The sequence below is a fragment of the Azolla caroliniana genome, unplaced genomic scaffold (genome assembly GCF_043228905.1).
Source record: "Azolla caroliniana isolate FFs.n. ecotype wild unplaced genomic scaffold, voAzoCaro1.0.p SCAF_2, whole genome shotgun sequence".
Lineage (NCBI taxonomy): Eukaryota > Viridiplantae > Streptophyta > Polypodiopsida > Salviniales > Salviniaceae > Azolla > Azolla caroliniana.
The window spans coordinates 27,049,829-27,074,637 of NW_028230437.1; the positions used below are offsets into that span (position 1 = coordinate 27,049,829).

The following is a 24,809-nucleotide window of genomic DNA, read 5'->3' on the forward strand; positions in this document are numbered from 1 at the left end:
CTGTCATACTATGCAATAATCATTCAGAAATGCTAGTAGCATTTCTTTTGTACAAGTAATGGGTGGTAGTAAATGCTTTTACAAGAGGATGAATGTATTAAATGACCTATGTTATGCTCAAAGATGACTGATTGTGCTAAATTCTAGATTATATTCTAGATTAGAGGGTGTAGTAGAACAATTTGAATGGGTTAGAACTTCTGGAAGCTGATCTGTTCGTTTATGCATCATATTTTTGGTTGTCTATTTCTTCTGGAACTCTGTTCGTTTCATGATGAGGAGATAACTTACAAGATGTATATCTTTCTTTCATGTACTATATTACAAGATGTGGCCCATGACTTTCAAGCAACGTGTGCATTATTCATTTGTATGTAATTATAGACATCTCCGGTTTAACAATGCTAGAAACATGGTTTCAAAAAAAGAATATATACACTTAAAAAGACATAGCAAAAGCATAAAATATTCTTTGCTTCAAACCTACTTAGTAAGACAAGACAGAGTAATAAACCATTTAATTTTGAGGGTGAATTTTGGTAGCAAAACTTTAGATGATACATGTACTGACTTGAATTCATAATGAGTTTAATGATGAATGACTAAGCATTCGCCTGCCAAAGTAATACATGATGCAACTATAAAACATTGTTCTTCAAACAACATATCAATAATGTTCCCTGAATCATTTTGTAGTCATACCAATGTGGATGCATAGTCTTTTGGTTAGTTTCCCCATAAAATCCGTGCCACGAATTGAATGGAACTTGCCTCAAAACAATGTTTTCCAGCACGTGCAATAAGGCATACTTTCCATTCTTGCCTTGAAAAAGCTATATTGTGTAAATTCTTTGATTTCCTTCCAGCCAGGAAAAACACTGGAAAATCTGGTTCCGCATATTTTCTAGTTCTATTTGCTTCAGTTTGACTATCATTTCATTTATGCATACAAAAAGGATCCCTGAAAGTGCTCAGAAAATCTACATGCAGCAGGGAAGAATAAACGATTAGCATGTAATTTTTTCGCCAATCTCATTGCAAGCTCATCAAACATATAAATGGTTTCTGCATCTTGTTGCTGTACCCAAAGTTCTGCAGATCTGCCCATAAAAATATGAATTGCTCATTTTAACTCAAAATGCAAAGTTCATTAGGTTCAATTATTTTGGGCAACATTACATATTAGCCAATGTTCATACCTTCTTTCATCAGTGGAAAACCTGGAACAATCTGAAAACATAACCTTCATAACTCGTTGCAAGTTGACATTAGATTCAATTTCTGCAGAAAAAACTTTGCTTCTGCTACTCAGGCAATCATTATCACAATCTGTTTCACAAGCACAAGCAGTAATGCTTCCAGTAGATAATGACGAGTCATAGCTGAGAACAACAAGCTGCAATAATGGCATTTCTGAAGTCAAGCTCCGGATCAAAAACCTATACGATGTGCCTTCATCTGTCCTAAGCTGCAATTCTCTTACAAAAAGCGCTTCAAGAGTGGCATACCTGAATGTGTGAAGGTGTTGCATAACAATCAATCCATTAGATTTATCAAACATATTTCTTTTGTGCATGTGGTGTTGTACAGAAGATCAATTATATAGATATACCTGTTCTTTATGCATTCATTTTTTATTTTTTATTTTGTGAATTCCAACACCGTCATAATTTAAATTTACCAGAGAGTGATAGCTGTAATAACTTTTGGAAAACTCCATTAAAAGATGATTTATTGCTGCTTTGTGGATGTCAAGAAAACCTTCAAAAACATTCTGTGTACTCGGCTCGGAAAGTGCTACAAGCCCTTGGCATGCAATGGGAATCGATGCACTGTGTGAGTCAGATGTTGTGGATGCATATTTTGTCCCCTTCCAAAATGTGTGTTACAAAACCCACTCTTATTTTATCCTCTATGAGCTTCGCTAAGAAATATAGTTTAGGTTATTCTTAAGCTGCTGTTAGCCTCTTTGGCACATTAAAACTGTTCATAGTAGTTTCTACACAATGGCTAGAACAATTGGAGTAAAACAAGGACGCCCACTCTCTGTGGTTTCTATATAGACAAAGTGTCACACTACATAGAGACATTTGGTGTTTTGGAAGCTTTAATGGGGATAGCAATAGAGAGAGCTCCGTCAACCAAATGCTAATCAAGGTTAGCTCTTGCTTCATAAAAGAAACTTGCTAAATACAGACAATCAATGCTGGTATATTGAAGCAACAATAGTTTGAATATAAATGCACTACCCTCATCCAATATATAGCTTGGTTTGTCCAAGTATGAGCATGATCAAAGTGGAAAAGACTAGATTGATCCAAGATGATTTTATCAAATTGGATAATCGAAGAACAGGGAGTAGTATGATAGGCAGCTGTGGACCTCTGCACATTAGTTAGAGATTGAGATGGGTAGATATGCCTGCACACCTCTAGAAGAAAGCATCTACCAATTGTGTCATTAGGTAATGGAGTTGAAAGAACAGTGTTTGCCACTATACTAATTTTTTGTAAAATAATACGGAGATATCATTGCCTCTTTAACCAAGGTTTTGGCTTACTACCTAAGGTAATGGAATATAAGAACCAACAGTGCTTCGGACTATTCTTGCTAGAACCCAAGAGACAAGCAGAAGTTATTTAAGGACAGGAATTTAACCATACAAGCTTGTCAACAAAGAACAATAACAACTTTCTTTACCCCCATTACTTCAACTTTCTTATATGCGAAACAACAAAGCTCACTATCTCTAGTAGACCTATTGTTATAGAAGCAAATCGCACATATGTACACTTGGAAATGAAGGATGGATGCACATGCTAAGAAGGAGACTGGGCTGGCTAAGAACCGATTTACCGGAGAGACAATTGATGTGTACAGTTGTAGAGTATACAATAGTATACTACACTTGAATCCTTTCACAACCAAAGAGAATTCAGGCAAGGATTATCAAAAAAGCAGATATGATGAGGAATGCCATGAGACAAGGAGATACTTGCAATGAGAAGTAACTAGGGGGATTTGTACACACACACAAGCAAGAGCAACCTTCCTCAGATTGTGAGGGAGAAGAAGTGATCATATTTGTCTAAATTTGATGCACGTGTGTACGCTTGGTCCTAGGACAAGAAAGTAAAAGAGCATATAAAATGCTTAATGAGAGGCAACCTACCAGACAACTGACCACATCTCACGCCTGCTATGAGTATGCAAAGACACTATGATATTCTTGGGAAGCCCCCCCACCCACATGGCTCTACGGCCAGACTATTGGTGCTTGGGCCTGTTCTTGTTAAAACTAAGAGACGCAAGGAGAAGTTGAAGGATAACAATACAACTACACAAGCTCATCAAACAAAGAACAACCACAACTTTGTTTACCCCCATCACTCCCACTCGTGATACAAGTCAATCAAGGGTTTACTAAGGGGTCCCAATAGCAATTTGTCATGAATGTAGGCCATGATCTCACCACACTTGTTATCAATAGGCAAGGGTCATTATCTTCTATTGTCTGCATTTCCTTAAATCACTTTCAATAGATGAGGCAATAGCAATTTGTCATGACTATAGGCCACGGTCTCAGGGATCATGATCTCACAATCGTTGTTATCAATAGACAATCTTCATTATCTTCTACCATTGCAAGCGTTCCCTTGCTTTGGAGATCAATTCATTCTGGATTGACCTATGCTACAGATCTTTAGAAGACAAAAATTAAAATCTACTTGTCTTGGGAATTTTACATGTATAGATAACAGGATTCTTTAGCCACTGTTAGTTTCAGTTTACTTTTCTACTTGGTTGCATTCATCTTGGTTTGACAATATTTTTTGTTGTTTTGTCTTAAGAGGTCATTTTGGCCTCTTAAAAGACATCATTTTATCTTCCTTAACCTCTATTTGAATGATTATTGATAGAAGGATGATATTAACATACATGCAGGCTGGTTAATTAATGTCCTACCAATAAAGTATATATATGTTGAACCCAAGACCCCGATAATAACTCACCAAACAACAACAAAAAAAGTAGTATGAAAAATTTCAAATATACCTGAATGCATCACATAAAAAGTCATCGGCATTAATTTGGAATTGAAACAAGTGTGCGCCCTCCATGATGCTGCAATTAGGACCCACTGTTTTGCAAGGATATCCTCCAATCAAAGACTGACAACAAATGCAGTGAACAGAATTCCAGATTGAGAGCTTAGAATGTTCATTTTCAGATACCATAAAACCATTCCCAAGGTCAAGAAAACTTAAAGTTGACATCTGGTAAATGATATCATTTGTACAACCAATCATTGGGTCTAGCTCTGTAACAACATCCGAAAGAGGCACGTAACAAGTCGATAAACCCAAAAGACACCGTCCAGGCCTCATATTGAAACTTTTTTCAAACCTTGTACTAAGATCTTCAGCTTTAGAACAAAATAAGCAACAACAAGTACCAAACCAATTCTCGACAATGTCTCGCCACTCAGCACATGGCATTTGCATAAACTCGCTGCAATCACAACACAGTGTTAATTCCTGTATCTGTGCTCTATTGAATCACCTTTTTCATTGAAAAGGAGGTTGTTCTTTAAGAGATTGCAAGAGAACTAGCATCTTTCACCACCCTGAAATCAATGAATTTCTGATATGGATACACATTCCTTTAACACTAAAAACTTATTTAACAAAGCCCATTCCAAAACCTGAAAAGGTGAAATTAAACTGTACATCTTGCAATCAGCAAATGTGTGAGAGAAATGTGAACATGCATGTGAGACGTTGAGAAATGATACAGACGGTATATGTACATATAAAAACTCGGGATACGTACATCACCAAAGGAATGAATAAATATATAAGGTAGTAAGTCACAAGACACCACCAGAATGATGATGCAGCTAAAATTGGCAATGGCTCACTTTATAGCTGCCTTGTCACATTAGCAGTGAAGGCTCCCTAATAAATAATTTCATTAGGTACTTTATAAAGATAGGATACATAGTCAAATGGTCAGGAAAGATCCAAATTCTTGGGATAGACATTTCAGTTAATTAGAGACTATTGCATAACTGTCTTTTTTATACTTTGTAGATGGGGCGCAAGGGGTGTAGCAGTAGACTTTAGTGATTAACATGTGTGTGTTCTTTATTTATTGATTGATAATTAGGGGTATTTAGTATTTCACGAGAACCACTGACATGTTTTCACTTAACTCCATCACACATAATACGTAACTAGGATGCAAGGACCAAATACAATATCAGTTTTTGTTTGAATGTCATAATATACAGTAGCCTAAAACTCTTGAGAATAATACCAATATCAAAATCAAAGAAGCAACACCACCTCCAAGCTTTGAGGAAAGCATGCCTACTTTTAAGAGACTGTCACATCTTCGAGACCCGGTGTCATAGCGTTCGTGATCGGTGCGTCAAACTACCGGGGTTATGAACAAGGAGAGTTCATAACAAAAAGGGAGAGAGAGAAGCATGGACAATAGATGGATATAGTGTATGATTCAAGAAGCAAAGAGTTTATGATAAATATATTCTTTATTCAATTGAGAATACAAGAATTTATTTACTGGAGTTAATATATTGGACCGTAAGGATGATGCATTATCTTTGCCAAACTCTGGCTTGAAGTCTTGACTTCGATCTTAAGGGACGAGAAACTTTCTGAATGAGCTATCTTAATCTCTTGATTATTGATCAATGTATTTTTCTTCTTGATTGATTGATACCTACATGCTTCCCTTACTTCTCTTTAAATTGGTGTTCAAATGCATGTGATGCATGTGATGTGTGATCACCACTTGGCACACATGTGATGCATGATAGCCATGTTCATCTGAGCCACCATATATGGAATATACATAAGACAATCAGTACAATGATGAGAATGTAAAATTATAGAAAATCCTATCCCAATGGTTCATAATCGGTTCTTGATATGCAAGGTTATAGGTTCAAGCCTCACAAATCTCACTTGATATAATATTTGCATTTGTTTTTAAATCATGAACCAATTGCTTCACGACATTGGCAGAAATGCAAACTGAAATCTTTGCAATATATGAATTACTGTTAGGAAATGAGTGCTCTCCCAATGGGTTGTCAAAGGTCGTGGCTAGCAAGATTGATGCGAAATGAGGATGCCCACTATCAACTCCACTCTTTAGGCTTCATATCGATGAAGTATCTAATTACATAGAAGTTTGGTTGTTGAAGGGCCTACTTGGCATAGATATTCATGCTGATCTATTGCAAATTGCATGACATGGCAAATTGCTATTGCCTGATCTATTGTAACCATTTTGCTATGTCTTGGTTGAGAGGCCATTTGTATAACCCTTGATTGATGCGTGGCTAGCAAGATTGATGCGAAATGAGGATGCCCACTATCAACTCCACTCTTTAGGCTTCATATCGATGAAGTATCTAATTACATAGAGAAGTTTGGTTGTTCAAGGGCCTGCTTGGCATAGATATTCATGCTGATCTATTGCAAATTGCATGACATGGCAAATTGCTATTGCCTGATCTATTGTAACCATTTTGCTATGTCTTGGTTGAGAGCCCATTTGTATAACCCGTGATTGACTTGTAGCATGAGTAGGAGTGATAGTGCTAAAGGAAGTTATGATTGTTCATTGTTGATGAGCTTGCATGGCTATTTGTTGTCTTTCAAAAACTTTTCCATGTGTCTCTTGAATTCTAGCAAGAAAAGCCCAAACATCGTTGGTCCTCATATTCCATTACCTTGTGCAATGGGCCAAACCCTTGCTTAAGGCAGCGATGGATCTCCGTCTTATTTCATAAGAAACACTACAGTGACAAACATAGTGTTCTTCAGATTCCGCTCCATGCTGAAGCAATTGGCAATTTCTTTCTTCTAGAGGTATTCATGCATGTCTGCCTACCTCAATCTCTAATCGATCTGATAAAGTTCGTAGTTGCCTTTTCCCAGTACACAACACATACGATAGATATATGTCCATATAAGATAACCTGCTGATAAATCCATCCTTTCATGCGTGTAAAAAGTATGTCTTATAGTGGGTTATCTTCCTACCAAGTGATCCCCATGTTATCTTGTTTTCCAAGTTAATAATATCAATTTGATCACTCCATCTTTTCCTTTGGTCACTCTATTCTTTTCCACTTCGGTCATGTTTAGATGGGCAATCTAAGCTTATGCAATGTGCCTTGAACCATTGTTGCATTTCAACATACCAACAATGAATGTCATCATGTTTGGCAAGTTGTTTTGATGAGATAAGTGCCAACATTGAGTACCTTCATTTAGAGAGCTCCCAAAACTGTCAGATGAAGGTCACCCACCAATTGCAATAATGCATCAATGATTATAGGGGCTGCTCCCATCTCTGCCTGGATTATATCACGGGGCATCAATGTTTTGCTCCTTAGAAGGAGGCAATCATTGAGATTAATGGTTTCTCAAAATATTCCCAATTATTTGCCCTGTAAAGACTCCGTCCCCATGCTTCTACTCCATAGGGAAGAGTTGGCGTCACAAGTTTATCATAGTTTATTTCGTGGCTCTTGGAAATGGAATTGTGCACATTTGTCTTTCAAGAGCATTGAGGGCTGCATATCCATGAGAAAGTTGGGCACAAGCAATCTCTCATAAGGAGAACCTAGGCCTTAGGTGTGTGTGTGTAAGAGCCTGTGTATTGCAACCTTTTCCTCTCAAATGAGGAACTTCAGTTCTAATTTCATTACCCATGCTTGAGTGGTGGGTGGTAAACACCATCACTTTCGTTTTATCCATGTTTTCAATAAACCTTTGTCCACTCAAAATATTTTTAAGGCATTTGTAGTCCGTAGAGAGTCAGAGATCAGCATAATATCACAAATATAGTAATACTTGTATGGCTAGCCGTTATAACCACAAGGCATGCTCCTGAATCTATGTAATGTGACACCTCATCTATATAGAGATCAGAGAGAGAGGGTGATAGTAGGCATCCTTGTTTTATGCTAGCCACAACCTCCAACAAACAATTGGGAGACCGCACTTTTCTAGACACTTATTCATATCATTCATAGATTCCTTGTCACATATCTATGGGGACACCAAAGGCTTCTAGTCATTGCATAAGCCGACCATGCAACATAATGTTGAAGGTTTTTCAAAAGTCCATGAAGCAACAATAAATCCTCTTATTATGGGTTTTGCCCTCTTCGATAAGGGCTCAGAGGGTTAATATGTAATCCAAAGTTGTGAGCCCCTTCTGAAAACCTGACTGTCCAGCTGAACAACAGCCAAGTTGCTCTACCCATAAACTCAATTCTGAATCTAGGACAGAGCCATGTAGTTTATCCAAGTAATGGCCAATCTTCAAGGCAATACACATTCTCTTCAAACTCAGCAAAATACAGTCTCTTCTTCTATCTCGTGAGACATTGGAAGATTGCTCTGCTCGTTTGTGTTTAAAAATGTCCATATATACTTCATGTTGTAAGCACTTCCTTGTGTCACGACATTCCTCATCATACCAAGTTTGGGTATCACTCTACCAGTTTTGGGTGTATTCTCTGTTGTCACGATAACGCGCATGCGTGGGCTACTTGAGCAGGACCACAGGGGTCTTGGACTAGGGAAGATCCTCAGACTACATGAGTGCCCCACTGAGGCCGCTACTACCACTGATGGCTTCAACGCTACGAGTTGTGGTAGTGTTCTCACGTCACTCCATTCTCTTCTTTGTGGGACTGGCATATGAGCTCAATGATACTCTCTAATGCTCCTCCAAGTGCAAAACGCAAAAGACGTCGAAGGTGAAGAATGCCGAAGAGCCTCCAGGACACTAGAACGCCACAAATCCTCTAGGAGCTCAAATGTGCTCTCACTCCTCCTTTTATCAAGAAGAGGCACGCCCTTTGCATTCAATGCTCTCCTTAACCTGTGCCATGCTGACAGATCTTTTATTCCTTTCAATCTGTCTCCAGAGACCATTGCCCCCTTTTTCTTTTCTTCTCTTGAACATTTTCTTTTTCCTCCTTTTACATCTCTCCCCCTCCTTTTCCCACTTTCTCTACCTTTGGCCACACCACATCACGACACAATTGTGTGGGGAAAGGCATTTGTGGCTACTTTTTACAATGACTCTGATAACCTTGGTGTAACTTCATTTACAGGTGCCTAGGATCCAAATCTCGCATGCCATTATGTACTGAACTATACACGTCTATTGTCTCTAGAGTGAATTGGTATTTAACCAACCCACCCTCCTTAGCACATACATCCACAGTGCATCCATCCTTCACCTCAAAGCGTAGATATGCATGATCTTTTGTGAAGTCAATAGGTCTACCAAATATAGTGAACTCTATTATTTTGGGTATAAGAGATGGAGATCCCATCAAGTAAATGATTGTGCTTGCACTTCCTTTTGGGTTCCATCATGTCAAAGCATATTATATGGGCCACAGTGACAATCCATTATGTATCACAAATCCATGAGCACCTCCCAAGGCTAGAAAGTGTTTGCCATATTCTGTACTTCACTCATATCTGGAGCTTGTCGCTTTAGACCAACCTCTTTTGCCATAACTTGTCCACAAACAGTCTCATTGGTGTCAACCATAGTTGTTTGTCCATCCTTAGTTTGTGCATTGAAGTTTCCTAATAGTATTATGCACCCTACAATAACAAATCTTATGGTAGATATGGTGATTCTCTAAGAGGTGTAAACCTTGAGTACGCAAGAGGAATGTGGAAAATTGCAATATATAGTTCCCTAAGATTCCCCTCTTTTGATTCGTATCCACATATAACACGTATCTACATCCTCATGCACAACATGCACTCTATAATGGAGCTCCTTTTCGTACAACACAACCATTACTCCAAAGCCTCTAGTGCTTCCTAGTGTCCATGGTTCATGAGGACATAATAGGGACCATCATGCGGCGCTCTTCTCTATAATAATGACTTTACCATTAGCTGTCAACAATGGTTCGGCTCAAGCCACATGCACTCTATCATGGAGCTCCTTTTCGTACAACACAACCATTACTCCAAAGCCTCTAGTGCTTCCTAGTGTCCATGGTTCATGAGGACATAATAGGTACCATCATGCGGCGCTCTTCTCTATAATAATGACTTTACCATTAGCTGTCAACAATGGTTCGGCTCAAGCCGAACCAAGCCTAAACCAACTTGTTAAACTGTTGTTAAAAAGTTTGGCAGTTCGGTGGTTCGGTTCAACTCACTTCAGATTTGAGCCTTTTTAAACTGTTTAAGCTCGGTTTGGTTCGACTTGAGCCTTGCTAAACCAAGTCAAACCAATTAAACCATTTAAATATTTTTCGATCCATAGAGAGAGAGAGAGAAGTAAAGGTGCCACATCCCTCTAGTATCCCAAAAACTAAGAAAGATAGAGAAACGGAGAGAGAAGGAAAAAAGTTACCATTTAAAGAAACAAAACATTGAACTAGATAGAAATCAATAACAACTTTAGCCTTAACCGGTTTAACCTAAACTGGTTAGCCTAAACCGGGTTGGCTTGGACAGTGCTAAATAGGTTAAACAAAAACCGAACCGTTGTTGATTCCTAATTACCATCTCTATGTACAACCCATTTTCCTTCCTTTCTAGAGTCAAGCACTCATGGCATGTGTTCTTTGTCGTATGCCACTTGAGCTAGAGTGAGATCGTCATCTAAATATATTTTGCCACCCTTAAGTGCCCTTTTTTTGGAAAGGAAAGCTTTTTCCTTTTCACGGCTGTGAAGCAGATGATCAACGCTTTAGCTCTAGAGAGCCATATCATAGGCTACTATGGTCTTTCAGAAACATTAATAGATCTTTGTTTTCTGCATTTTGGTCAGCCCCTTAATGATAAACAAATAAATTATATTTAAGCAAAACAAACAATCCGAAAACAAGTCATATACCACGAATAATAACTAGCATAAAATAAAACTTGCAAATATAAACTAAAAATAAATACTTATAAGACAAAGTAAACAAAACATAGAAGAATTATATGCCTGGAATTAACAATAAGATCAAGATTTTCAGCTCTGTATTCCAATAATTGCAAACTACAATTCTTAAGGATCAATAGAATACAAATATTTAGGATATTCTCAAACAAATGCCATTCAGCTCAGCACCATATGCACACCTTACAGGTTTTTTCAAAACCTTTGTGGAGCAATTTCTACATGTTAGATTAGCAATCCCATGACCTTTAGAACCTGAAATTTTGAGAATATGAAAATTATTTGAAGTTTACAAGAAAATTTTGAAGCACACATATACAATAAAAACATTCCCAGGATGACAGTTTTTGCCTATGTTAAAAAAATGAAAAAGGCAACGTTACGATACATACCCCTAGTTACAAATTTTTATCAAGAAAAAAAACCCAAAGCTTTTTGCGAAAAATCACAATCAAATCAGCAAATAGGGTACTGATGCTCATTGGTCATAAGGGCAGGAGGGTACAGAAACTAACTGTTGGAGCCCAGCCCTTGTGACATTTTATACGAAAGGTGGTAACTACATAGAATATGGAATGTGGTTGAGTATGAACAAAGAAAAACACACCAAATTGTGAAGCCATGCTACTGAACCAATGCATCGAGGAAGTATTGTTTGAAAAAAGACCAAGCTATAGAGCCAATCATATGCAATACTGAACCCTCCAACTATTAGTGCACTTCTAAAAAATGTGAGTTAGAAAAATTGAGAAACAGATAATGCTTGCTGTCCAACAAAATGTACTTGTTCCAACACACCAACACACCTGAATTTCAGCAAAGCCCGGAGTGTGTCCATCTAAGTTCTGCATATTCAATGCATTATGAGGGTGAGAGACTGGCCATAAACTCCCTAGGATTGGGAGGGAGGAGGAGAAGAGGAGAGGTAGTTGAGGTGGAAGGGATTGTTGAGGAGGTTGAGAATAGAAAAGAAGTTGAATGAAGAATGGGTATGCATGGATCATATACGCATTTTGTTGTCTAAGTGTGTCCTAATGTTGTTCCTAAGTGCCTTCTCTATTTTCAATTGTGCTCTTTTTTATTGCTATACTACTTCAACCGCCTCCATTGCTCTTCATACAGCTTGCCTTAAACTTTTTCCATCCTACTTAATTGCTATCTACCCAACAACAGTGAGTTTTAAGTCATAGAGGCTCAGTTCATGTTAGTTTAGGTAAATCTTTTGTATCTAGAGTTTTTATCATTCCAAAGTGTGCCAATCCAAGGCATGTGGTTCCATCTGGTTGCGAAAGCCTCACTTTATATGGTCTGGCTACTGGCCACTTGCATGAAGAGTGTCTCTATTAGGCCGGGGATCTTTTGGTCATTTCATTCAATCTATTTGTAGTTCCTCAGTGTATGAGGGAACATTCCTTGATTACCTTTCCTAACACCTCCAGTCATCATTTTCCTGTCTCCTCTATTTTGGAGGTTGAATCTGGATGTCAGTTGGTAGTAATGTCGTTGAATGGATTTCATGGGATAGAAGTGCTTAATTACCCCACCCCCAGTGACTGCTTCCCTAATCTCCGAGTTCATAGTAGGGAGGGTTTAAACATTTCTCTGTAGCTTTACAGTTTGAGACCAATTTAACATGTTCACCAATAGAAGGCAAGGTTCAAGTTAGTGCAGAATACTTACGGTGGTTCTGCAATGTAACCTCCTCATCTTGTAAAGAGAGAGTGGGGATGGGAGAAGGCTTCTCCTTGTATACATCAAGCTGTGAAGAACCATCTGCAACAAAAATTGTATCATTTAGAAGAAGGCAGAATAAGCATCATAGTTCCCCATGGTTTGGTTTCATTTTCTGAAGGACTTCAGTTAAATAAGACATGCCTACACATATGTGCGTACACATGCATGCATATACACATTCGTATGTACGTACATATAAGAACATATACATGCACACATATGTCTGGATGTACGTATGTATGCATGGATGCATGTATGTATGTATGTACGTATGCATGCATGTAGGAATGTACGTACGTACGTACGTATGCATGTACATATGTCTGCATGTCTGCATGTCTGTATGTATGTACATATGCATGCATGCATGCATGTATGTACATATGCATGCATGCATGCATGTATGTATGTATGTATGTATGTGCATACCTGTGGCTTCATATTTTTGTGGCTGGTGTGGGGTTTCATCGGTGGTGATGGAGAAGACGTGGCAGAGAGAGGAGTGGAGGGGCAGAAGATGGACCGAGATCTCGATGCAAGCGTGGTGGCCATGGTCGTGCACGGAGACACGGGGAGGGAGGGAGTAATCAAAGAGGAGGAGGGGAAGGGGCAGGCGGAGAGTGAGGGAGAGACGACGGAGGCCGAGGTCACAATGATGAGTGCGTTGCCTCCTGGAGAGAGTGCAGGTGAGGAGAGGTGGGGCAGACTGCAGCTTGGCTGCAATCCTACTATTATGATGATCACCATCACCATCACCATCACCAGAAGCAGAAGCAGAAGCAGAAGCAGAATCCAGGATAGAAGAAGAAAGGGGAGGCAGGAGGAAGAGGCGAAGAGTATGCACGTGCTGTAGCAGCTCCATACTGAAACTCCATGCCTCCTCCTGCTTCTCCTGCTGCATTCTCTGTGTCTGTGTCTGTGTGTTTCTGTGTCTTCCTACGATCTTCAGAAAGCCAACTAAGTCTTCATGAACCTTCCATGGCTCAAAACAATAATATTGCACATACATATTATGTATGACCTAATACTACCTGGCCAGAGCTTAATGGGATTCGAACCCACGACCCGGTAGTTTTGTGATTCGCGAAACCCTTACCATCAATGGTGCGACTGAAGAACATATGAGAATCCGTTCGGTACCATCCTACAATGAGGTGAAAGTTGTTTCGCAATCCAATGACAAAAAAACATCTACCAGTTGGTCAAAACTTTTGATGTCCATGGACTTGCCAATTGGAATTGGGAATGTTAAGTATCACCCTTGTTCGACGAGATGTTACTATCCCGAATTCCATCGGATTTCTGAAATGCCGAGAACCAATCTTGTCATTAAACACAGAAGGGAGACGGAACATTATGTGCCAGAGCATAACCTAAAATGGTTGCCTTTATATGCCATGTAAATTGACTTCACCACAAGGTTGGTTTTTAAAATGTTGATTGTATCGATATGACAATGTGGTGATAAATCTTCTATAACATGAAGGTTGGTGTTTTTAAGTCTCAAGCAATGGTTTTCACCTTGTATTCTTTATGAAAACTAATCGTCTTTTACGTTTCGCAACATGTAGTTCCTCCTCCAAACAAAGCTTCTTGTAGCCTCCTCAAAGGGCAACTTGCAAGCTCGCCAAGATTTTGCCTCCCACACATAAAACTCTCCCACTCCACATGAGTGATACTATAAATATGTTGCCTCTTGGGCAACTTGATGGTTATAATTAAGGTGTTATTCTTGGCACAAGTTTCAGTAATGCATTGTAGAATATTTGAAAGAGTCTATGCTCCAATATACTTGGCACTAAGAAACAATCTACATAAGAGGCTTTCATTATCCTATGGAGTGAGTTGATCCATATCCCTGGTTTAGATATGCTAGAGGAAAAGTAGAAATGTCGTTCTTCTTTTCTAACTTCTTCTTCTTTTTGTTGTTGGAGATCTTGAATCATAGTGCCCCCCTCATAAATGGTTTATCTAACACAATTATTCACAACATTCATATAGGTGCTTACCATATAATATGCGTAAATACCTTTACTAGGTTTTGTACCACTCTTAGAACTACACTAAACTAGATTTTGTTCAATTCTTTTGTATAGTTATTATAAGGTCTTACTTTAATAAAAAATAGTTTGGAACCTCAAAAAGATATAGTTGTTTAGTCAAAATCATAAGCTAAAATTAGGGTATTTTTTAACCATGTATAAAAATAAATAAATTCAAGAAACATCATGTACACTGATTTCATATTGAGAATCAAAATCATATGTTTGTTATTTTCTCTACTTTTTATCGGTGCCAAACATCATTCACAATAGAAAAAATCTTTGAAGTTAATTTGATGATCAATGGAGTGTCCTTTTTCTATGGAGTCTTTAGGTTCCATGCTTTTGTTTGTAATCATTGGTTTTGGAAGTGAGATACTTAAAGGGCAACATATTAAAATATCACTATAAGTATTACAAATTAAGAAGGTTACATATATCTAAGTTGAGCAACATGAACTCCATGGAGTGTATAGGTTCCATGCTTTTGTTTGTAATCATTGGTTTTGGAAGTCAAAATTTTAAAAGGCAACGTATCAAATATACCACTATATGTATTATAAATTAAGAACGTTACAAACTACCACTAGAACTATGCTCATTATGACATCAAAACTAAGATTAAGACACAAATTAATTAAGCTAATAATCATAACTTGCATGATAATATGGGTACATGTAGTTTAAGTCATATATATATATATATAATAAAGATTCACCTGGTATTAATGGAAAGATGCCCAAAGGCTACAAAAAACTCATACAGTACAGTATAACCCTCATACCCACCTCAACCAACATGTCGAGTAACAAAACCCCTCATGCATGATCCTTCCAAGATGGGGTGAGGAAAAAGCCATCTTGGTGGAACATATCTCCACTTTATTCTCTCCCAAAAGAGGTAAAGACCTCTGCTTTTTTCCAAATTTCTCCAAAGTGTTGTTGCTTATGAAACACAACCTTAGTCTCATTAGTTATTGCCTCATATTGACCTCTTAGAGTATGCATGAGCATCAACCATATGTCCTTGACTAACTCAACAACATTCAGTTTGACTTTCTAAAATACACATTTACATCTTGCTTTCCACAATACCCGAATTACTAAAGAAGATATTGTGGACCAAACCTTGTCCTCTTCCAAACTACTAAGTGACATATATCATTAAGTTGCACAAGTTTTGGATTGTAGGAATGCATATGTAGATTTTGAAAATAAGCAAATACAATATTTGAAATTCAATTGCTTTAAGCAAATTTCCCTATTTAAATACATCTCTTTACTATGCTAACTTTCTGCATGCTAAGAACAAAGACAAGATTATTTTCATTGTTTATTCATGTAAGGATATAAGAAAATAACTTAAATACCAACATCCTCGAAGAAGAAAATCAATGGATGAGTTTATTTTGTTGTTATAGTTTTAAAACATCGAGGCAGCCTTACAACACTACACAAAATTCACCACTTTCATCATCATCTCTATGTGAGATGTGAGCAAAACCTGATAACATGCCAAATGTGTAGCACCTACCCATCCACATATTGTGTCATTATTCATTCATGATGACAAATATACATACCATCCCAACACCACCACATGAATATTCATGTCTACTATCATTACATTACATTGACAGTGAAGCACATATATGTAACCATCAATCTTCACCTAGCCCAAATTCTATCTCCATCACTAAACAAGCCATGGACATACTTTTGGACCAATTCATCGCCTTTAGTGCCTCTCTTCTTACGGCATTGGAAGCAACAAGTCCTATGCAAACCCAGAGAAGCCCTTCAAAACATAATTTTGATTTTTTGGCTCCATTTTAACATGCATTTGATCTAAGCAACATGTCATGAGAATTAATATCTTCTTACAATCCTAAGAATTTTGGGGAAACCAAGAAACATAGTATCTTACCGTCTTGGGAAGTTCACGTTGTGACATGCCTCACATTCCCAATTCCCATTAACCCCAGGCTCTGGCTTTAGCCCACCACCGAACGTAGCCGCAGTCATTGCAGCAGGATCACCAAATTCCTGTGGCACTTGAAGACAAGTCAATAAGTACTTGTATGTATATTTTAGACTACTTCTAACTTTTGTTATGATAATAAATCAGGAATATGCCCATGGTAAAGACTAAGTGGTAAGCCAATGCCAGCTTGGGGATAAACAAGCAGCTTTGGAAACAATAAGAGCAAATTTAATCTGTCTTTTCGAGGAGGTAGGAATTAACCATGATTTAGTAATCATGAATTGAAGTAAAATCCTTAAATTGGAACCAGAAGGATTTTGAAAGACCAGCTCCACTAGCAATCGATCCCATGTAGACTTGGATTTCCACTTTCTCAATGCATGAAGAGCGTTTTCAAATTCAGCTGCAGTATATCATACACAAAAACTCAGCCATTTTGATACTAAATAAAGCCAATTCCACGTCCATATGCCATTTGACGTGATAACATGCCTGACAGATCCTTTTTTTTATGAGCAATGTGATTTTTTATTTCCGAAAAACATCTTTGGATGACAAGTCATAATCCAAAAATGGCTCTTTTCCTCACCCAATTTCCCAATGTTATGTCACTGATTACATGACAAAAGCATAATCAGCATACGTCAAAGTGCTCTTCTCATTGGCATCCAAGCCATGAAAATTGGTTCAAGATAAACTGACTTTGCTTCCTATGATGGCTCTGCTACCTATGCATCTCAAATACACCATCTTCTATATTTATTGGCTCCCTGCATATGCTTCTTGCTTACTATTTTTCATAATTATGCACAATTGTTCACACTCAACTGTGAAATCAATCCAAACAAGACCCTTTCTCTTGAATGCACCATGTTGCAAACAAGACTTTATTCACCCAACAACATTCGGTGACGAGACAAATATGGCATGCCAAAAACAGAGACCACCAGCCAAGTAGGGAAATGATCTCAAACCAACCATGCACGCTCAGTCAGTATACACCCCACACAAGTTTTACAAGTATACACACCATACTGTTCAGTCAGCATGTATCTGTTATTAGCTATCTCTGATCCCCTCGCTTCAGCATTATGTCAAAAACTGTATCCCACTTTTATGTGGATGACAATGGTGCCATAAATCAGGAGCATGTAAATGACCAAACCGTAGCAGTCCAAATCCGAGTCTTTCCTCAAACCCAACATACATGAGTCAAAAGTAGGAATAAGGTCATGGGCACCATTAGAACACTGACAGCCCCCTTGCTCCTTGAGCTGTGAAGAGGATACACTGCAGAAAAAAAGACACACTCTATATAAAATAAGCTCTTTACAGGATGCAATTCATGACAAACTAACTAGAAAGTGCATGGTATTTATATTCTCTCTTGCAGGCACACAATATGAGGCCTAATAGTAATGTACCTAACTCACTCTAGAACAGATGCAATTTCACAGGATCATTCAATCCCCGTATAACTCTGTTGGTAATACACTTTTTTGGTGCTTTAAACATGGTATTTACAAATGATATATTCATGCACCCAAGTTATAAGTTTCCAGAGGAACACAGTGCACAAGCACCTCATAAATCCTCTAAAAAAGAATCTGTAAAAGATGTACGTGCGACGGCAATCCTTAAAACAATATATGCTTACAAGGAGAAACTTTACCTAGATGTCAATATGGATTTTGCCTCCATTTTCTAGGCAATCCACAGGCTTGATATCTTGTACTCAGGTTGCATGTAGCTTTATATGAGGTTTAACTCTTAAGGTGTTTTGTATGAGTATCATATATAGTTCAAAACGGTATTTTTTGCATGATTATAATTTCTAATGATCAATTGTTTTTGTTCTGGTGAGATTCCTAACTTGGAGGAAGCTTGGAGACTCAATATTTACATATAATTTTCCCATCGACTCTTACTGCGCTCATTTGGAAATCTTATTTTCTCAAGTGAGTAACAGGGAATGATTGACTGTATTTTCAATCAATATTTCCACACTCAGCATCATGCCTGAACTGTTATGTCTTCTCTTCCATATCTTGGTATGTTATTTTAATTGTCTAATTATTTATGTAAAGTCTCGTTCAAAGAGGCGAAAAAAATCTCCCGTTGCTCAGTCCAATGACCCAAGTAATAAGACATAAATAGAAAGAAGTCAACATGCTCTCTGTGGTACACCCTACATACGATAATATTATGAATGAAATTCGAACCAAATGTCAGCAATATTGGCTGACATGAAATAATTTGCAAAGGCTTTTCAGCCGGCCAGTGTTTCTTTAAGTAAGATTTCTCAAGACTTTCTGTTCGATTGGCACCGTTGTTCATCTACTATATATCACCATATGAGACCTTTCAATTCCGGATTACTCATAATCGCAATAAACACAATCTATACACTCTCCTTTTGTAAGAAAATCATGATGCAAAATATGAGCAACCTAATGATGAGATGCTACATACCTTAAGGAAATCACTTGGTCGGTCTTTGTAGTCTTCCCATTTCAAACTAGCCCTCAAAAGAGTTCGGGTGTTTGAGGAAATGCTGACACTAGAGTTTGGCCGAGGTAATGGATTCCCCATGCCCATAAGCACGCCAGGAACCATGCCAGAAGCATACTGAGGCTGCAAGAGCATGTTAACCGAACTGTTCACCCCAAGAGACAAGTTCCCAAATGTAGGCGAACCTATTGATATCAATGATGAACCAGACAATGCATGCTCCTCTGCTCCATGCCATCTGAGTTTCATTGATTGAAGCCATAACACTGCTGATGTCAAGCATTCCCCAGCATCTGCTATTGGATCAGATGATGCAGCAAAACAAGCCACCAAATGTTCCGCGAGTCTCCGTCCTTCTGGTGCCACACTGCACATACATCATGAAATAATGTGTTTGAGATTTTCCAGTGTGACAATGAAACGTTTCTACGCTTTTCACACTAAATACATACATATGTTTTCTTTTTTCAAAATATGATTAAGAAAACCGACGAGGTATGAAATGTGGTGGTGTCCATTAGTTATATAGTTACTATACCTGGATGTGGTAGACCTATGACCAAAATAGTGATGTTCACCATGTAAACGTGGTGATTCAAAGGGAAATTGTTCCATGCCTAGTCCTATCCATGGATCAAGCTTGTCCATAACTAGGGTTGGACCTGGTGAAACAATTCCATTCTAACAAGAAGAATATAAATCAGTCAAAATCAATCCAATTTTTGACAAAGATAGATTTACAATATCAGCAAACAACCTAAATACAATGATTATGGTGAAGGTTTTCCCTTTACTATTTTGAAGACAAGTGCATTTTTGGATTGTGTCATCAACCTCAGATGTGGAAAATTGTAAACCAGATCGTAGTATGGCTTTCATCAGCTTCTTACCGTAGGACGAGTCACTCTGCTTTGATGTTGTTGCACTGCTCCCTTCACCAGCTTCATCTTTTCTATGAAAGCTTTCACTACAGTATCCCCTATTGGACCACGCTGCTTTTTACACTTGAAGCACTACACTCACAGAAACATTACACAGATTAAAATTCAATAAATAAAGTTCAAGGGTCATTTTATTTTCCATGGTATGCACAAAGCAACAGATTCTACAGAGCTAAAGAGGGAAAAAACGATGGCATATATTTGGACATGGTATTTAATGTATACCTCTGTTCTGCGAGGATAATTCACATTGGCACAATGTGGGTCGTCACAAACCCAGTTACCATTCTCGAGAGGGCGTGGCTGTCTACTCCATGAATCTGCATTCTTGGTATGCTCTGGGCCCCTGAATTCATTGATATCCATACATGTTTTTAAACACAAGAATTTTTATAACACCGATGTGGATTCAAACTTCTAATTTCTTTCACTTATACGAGAAATTAAGGGCTCAAAATGTCAATTCCAAACAAAGGAGAAAGAATACTAGTTTCTGCACAAAAAAACCTTATTTCCACTGTATGGGTAATGAAATCAAATATATGGGAAGAGAAAACAAAAAATCTTTATTATTTCCATGTTACATATATGCGACCAAATCAAATCCATGTAGTTCATAGAATTATCTATAACGCTGAAGCATGTGTTTATTAACGAGGACTTGGCAGTAAAATACCTCCATGGGGGACGAGAATGTTTCGGCATTTGAGGGGGGGGGGAACTCTTACAGAACTATTTCTGTACCGCAGACAACAGAGATCGCTGAACAGCCATTAGAGGAGGAGGAGGAGGAGAAGGAGCAAAACAGTGATGAAGAAGATTCATGTTTTTGCTGTTGCTGTTGTTGAAATGGAGCAGTTATAAATAGAACCATTTTCAGGCAGTTATGACAAGGAGGGGCGATGCATCCTCCTCATCCTCATCATTCAGACTTTAACTTCATTGAAGAAGAAGAAAGAAGAAAAGGAACACTTTTCTCACACAATTATGTCAACCAACTAGCTTTATGGCACAAAATCTTCTTCACGAACCTCGGCCCGATGGCCACTATACGGTCTTTGTGTCCACTACCTACCTACAATTGAGCAATAATAAGCTAGGCACATTAAGAAGAATACAGATATGGCTGGACATTCCCTATCATGCATTACTTGCAAAGTGAGTCGGTTGTTTCTTCGCCCAAGTTTAACATTCATCGACATATGATGGTTCATCCCTTCGCTTGTACAATTGATGTTGCCCATGAGTGAAGAGTGAGTTTGGCACAATCAAGGGCATGCATCAATTGACCATTTTTTTTATTGTCTTAGTCAGTGTTTATGCACACATAACGTAAGTGAGGGTAGGTCACTAATATTTACAAAACATAAGTGACGGGTATGTTCACTAATGTTAGAGATGGGACTAATGTGATTGGATAGAAGGAATGATAGGTGATTGCACTATCACGATCTTGGCAACCAATGAATAATATCACATCTATTCAAGGGGCCTATGAAGAAGTATAAATATGAGGCCTAGCTACCATTATAAAACACATTATGTCGGAAGGTTAGGTGGAAGTCTTGAGACACCAATGGTGCGGGCTAGACTTTTGTTGTGATGATTGTGTTACCTATTCCAAGGTACTAGTCATCCTAATATATGTCGGTATGGGACATCGGAGGTAGGTTGACTAGTTCTTGATCATTGTTATGGGTGGTCGGGAGGGTAGGGTTCTTCTATCCAATGCATTCATCTTTCTTTTACTTGAATGTGGTCTATTGATTAACAATAGACTCTTAACACTTAGACTACACATAAACGATGGATGGTTTCTTGTTACATTTAGCTCTTCGTTTTGGGGGCTTTGATAATTTATGTAAAGTTTCAGAGAAAATAGTAGGAGAGTTTTAAAAGCTACATCAATGTTTCTAATTACTTGCATTGGATATTTGTTACAGTAATTGGTTATTTGACTTTATGGAGCGTCTCATGCATCGATGTGCAAATGAAAGTAAGCATTCATCTAACAATTGCCAAAGAAATGTAATGCATTGTTGGATATACAATTGCATGATCTCAATCTATACCAAACCTTGTGATACGTAACGTTCATCCAACAATTGCGAAATAAATGTAATGCATTGTTGGATATACAATTGCATGATCTCAATCTATACCAAACCTTGTTATGCATAACAATCAACAACCTCGCTCATGAGCATATTGTAAAACCTCCTAATGATTAGTAATTGTGCTTCCATAAAGGAGAGGTAATCTAACCCTAAGATGTCTATGAGGACAATTGGGAAAATTGGAGGTTTCAACATTGTAAAAATGGTTAGTATAGAATTCTACCCTAACCCTAAGATGTCTATGAGCACAATTGGGAAAACAGGAGGTTTCTGACATTGTAAAAATGGTTAGTATACAACCTCTCTCATGAGCATATTGTAAAACCTCCTAATGATCAGTAGTCGTGCTTCCCTAAAGGAGAGGTAATCTAACCCTAAGACGTCTATAAGCTAGCCTTTGTAAATTGGAAATTGACCTAGACGACATCGTGCTTCCAACCCTAAACCCTAAACCCCACCCCCCCTCCACCCGTTTCCAAGTGACAGAAACATTTGTAATGTTTAGTCCTCATTAAGGTACATTATTCGTATTTTGCATTTTTTATTATTATCAAACAATGCCTAATTTTCTTGTGATAAACGTTACGCAAATTCTCATCATATTTTACCCATTTACAGAATTTCACATCATGGAACCTTACGGTTCTTGAGCTTTTACGGATACGACAGCGAGAATTGCTTGAGGTAGATGTGATCAAAGGTGGTTCCATTCTCTGTCATGTGTTAATGGAGGAATGAGCCATTTGGGTACATTCTTCGTATTTGCATTTTTATCAATTGAATGCCAATTTTCACATGATAAATTTTACGAAAAGCTTAATCATATTTCACCTATTTAGATAATTTCACATCATGGAACCTTATATGTATCTACATGGCTGTCTATCCCATCTGGCCTGCACTTGATCAAGATTTCATGCTTCAAATTTTATTCCCAAGCTATGTGCACATTTTTAAATTGTAAAGCAAAAGTTTAACCAAATGGAAGAAATTGGGTGTAGATGTTTGAAATATATAACTTTGCTATTAGAAAATAAGAACATAATGCTTGCCTTCTTTGTTCTGGATTTCTTGTTCACGCTGGAATTTTTATCAGACTTTTGTAAGCCTCCATGGGATTGAAAGTTACGTCTTCCAGAAGCTACATCTATTTAAGAAATATTATATTTTAGATTATTCTTTGGTTTGGAATGCGATTACTACCATGCCACAAACTGGACTTTCAAACCTTAGTTGAATTCCTGTGTCTGAAGAATTTGAGATCTCGTTTACTCTGTTTTCCCATCACTATCTACAAAAGAAAATTCAATGTTATTCATAATCGATAATCTATAATCTTTTCATGATTTTTTAAAATTATTCCGTAGAATCTGATCGCAGATTGATTGTGGCATCACATTGCATTATCAGGATGGAGGATTCAACATAACACACATACATATGGATGTTGATGAAGTGGTGTTATTCTTGAAAATGGGCATAGTATTGATGCATGAGAGTTTTTTGGCTATAGACAAAGAGCTCCAAAAAACACAAGCTGAAGAGAAGCTTCTATATTATGCTCTTGATAAGCGTGAAGTATATCTCTCTACATCAATCACTACGTTGTCCTCTTGATTTGAGGGTGTCTAGATCACATCAATGCTCAGATGGATTTTACTCACTTAGAAAGATTGTTTAAAGGAATCTAGAAGGCTCTCTATTCAATCCCTACATTCTGCAACAGAAACTAGTGAAGTATGTTTGTCAGTGACATTTGAACTCAGGTGCACCAGAAAAAATAAATCATGTCTTACCACTAGGGTATAACCCTAAACAGAAAAGGATGATGGTGACCACAGATGGTTGGAATATTGATTGAGATCAGGAGTTCATACATTCACGATTTTACTTTGAGAGAGAGAATGAGAAAGAATGCTATATTAAGCATATTTGAGACCAAAAACAACATTTGAAACAAATCATAACAACAAATATGCAAATTCGTGATGTGAAATTATGTCCAAAAGTAGTGTAGGTGAGGATGAATCGCGGATCAATTATATTCTCCAAATTGCGTTGATAGGAGGATGGAAGGATGAGGATGTGATTCAAAAAATTGGTAAGTTGCTAGCTCCCTGACAATGGTACCTGAATTTTGACTCATTTATGAAATCAGACAGATTTAGTTGCAGGAATGAGAACTTCTGATTGTGCTTGAGTATTGCATGATTGTGTGAACAGTAGAAACTCGCCGTGAGTATGACTTCAAGTTTGCTAGAGGAACTGTGTCATGGAGGTCAAGACTCCAAGAGTGCGGAGTGATGTGGACAATGCAAGCAGAGTATGTTGTGGCCAGTGAAGTGTCCAAGGAGGCATTATGGCTTTCTGGCCTGCTGGTTGAAAAGAGAGTAACCTGCCAAAACCCAACTCTCTATTTTGATTGTCAGGGCATGATCACTTTGGCATGGAGTCGGATTGTTTACCGAAAGATGTAGCATATTGAGATGCAACACCACTTCAT

The 24,809-nt window shown here is 37.9% G+C and overlaps 2 protein-coding genes across 3 annotated transcripts; both read right to left on the reverse strand.

Annotated features, from left to right (window-relative positions):
* Positions 1-759: 759 nt before the first annotated feature.
* LOC147867944 (HECT-like ubiquitin-conjugating enzyme (E2)-binding protein) lies at positions 760-13,627 on the reverse strand. Of its 2 annotated transcripts, XM_087315858.1 has the most exons (6): positions 13,141-13,627; positions 12,658-12,750; positions 11,160-11,232; positions 4,057-4,512; positions 1,200-1,508; positions 768-1,100 (listed from the first exon to the last, which is right to left on the reverse strand). In XM_087315858.1, the coding sequence occupies exons 1-6, from the start codon at positions 13,610-13,612 to the stop codon at positions 941-943; spliced, it is 1,563 nt and encodes a 520-aa protein (XP_087171984.1). In that variant the 5' UTR covers positions 13,613-13,627; the 3' UTR covers positions 768-940. The 2 variants fall into 2 exon arrangements, with proteins under 2 accessions (XP_087171985.1, XP_087171984.1); XM_087315859.1 differs by lacking the exon at positions 4,057-4,512 and having other exon boundaries at positions 760-1,100.
* Positions 13,628-16,166: 2,539 nt separating this feature from the next.
* On the reverse strand, positions 16,167-21,063 carry LOC147867945 (uncharacterized). The gene is made up of 7 exons (XM_087315762.1): positions 20,918-21,063; positions 20,415-20,535; positions 20,139-20,261; positions 19,787-19,929; positions 19,210-19,615; positions 16,681-16,799; positions 16,167-16,530 (listed from the first exon to the last, which is right to left on the reverse strand). The coding sequence occupies exons 1-7, from the start codon at positions 21,061-21,063 to the stop codon at positions 16,422-16,424; spliced, it is 1,167 nt and encodes a 388-aa protein (XP_087171888.1). The 3' UTR covers positions 16,167-16,421.
* Positions 21,064-24,809: the final 3,746 nt, after the last annotated feature.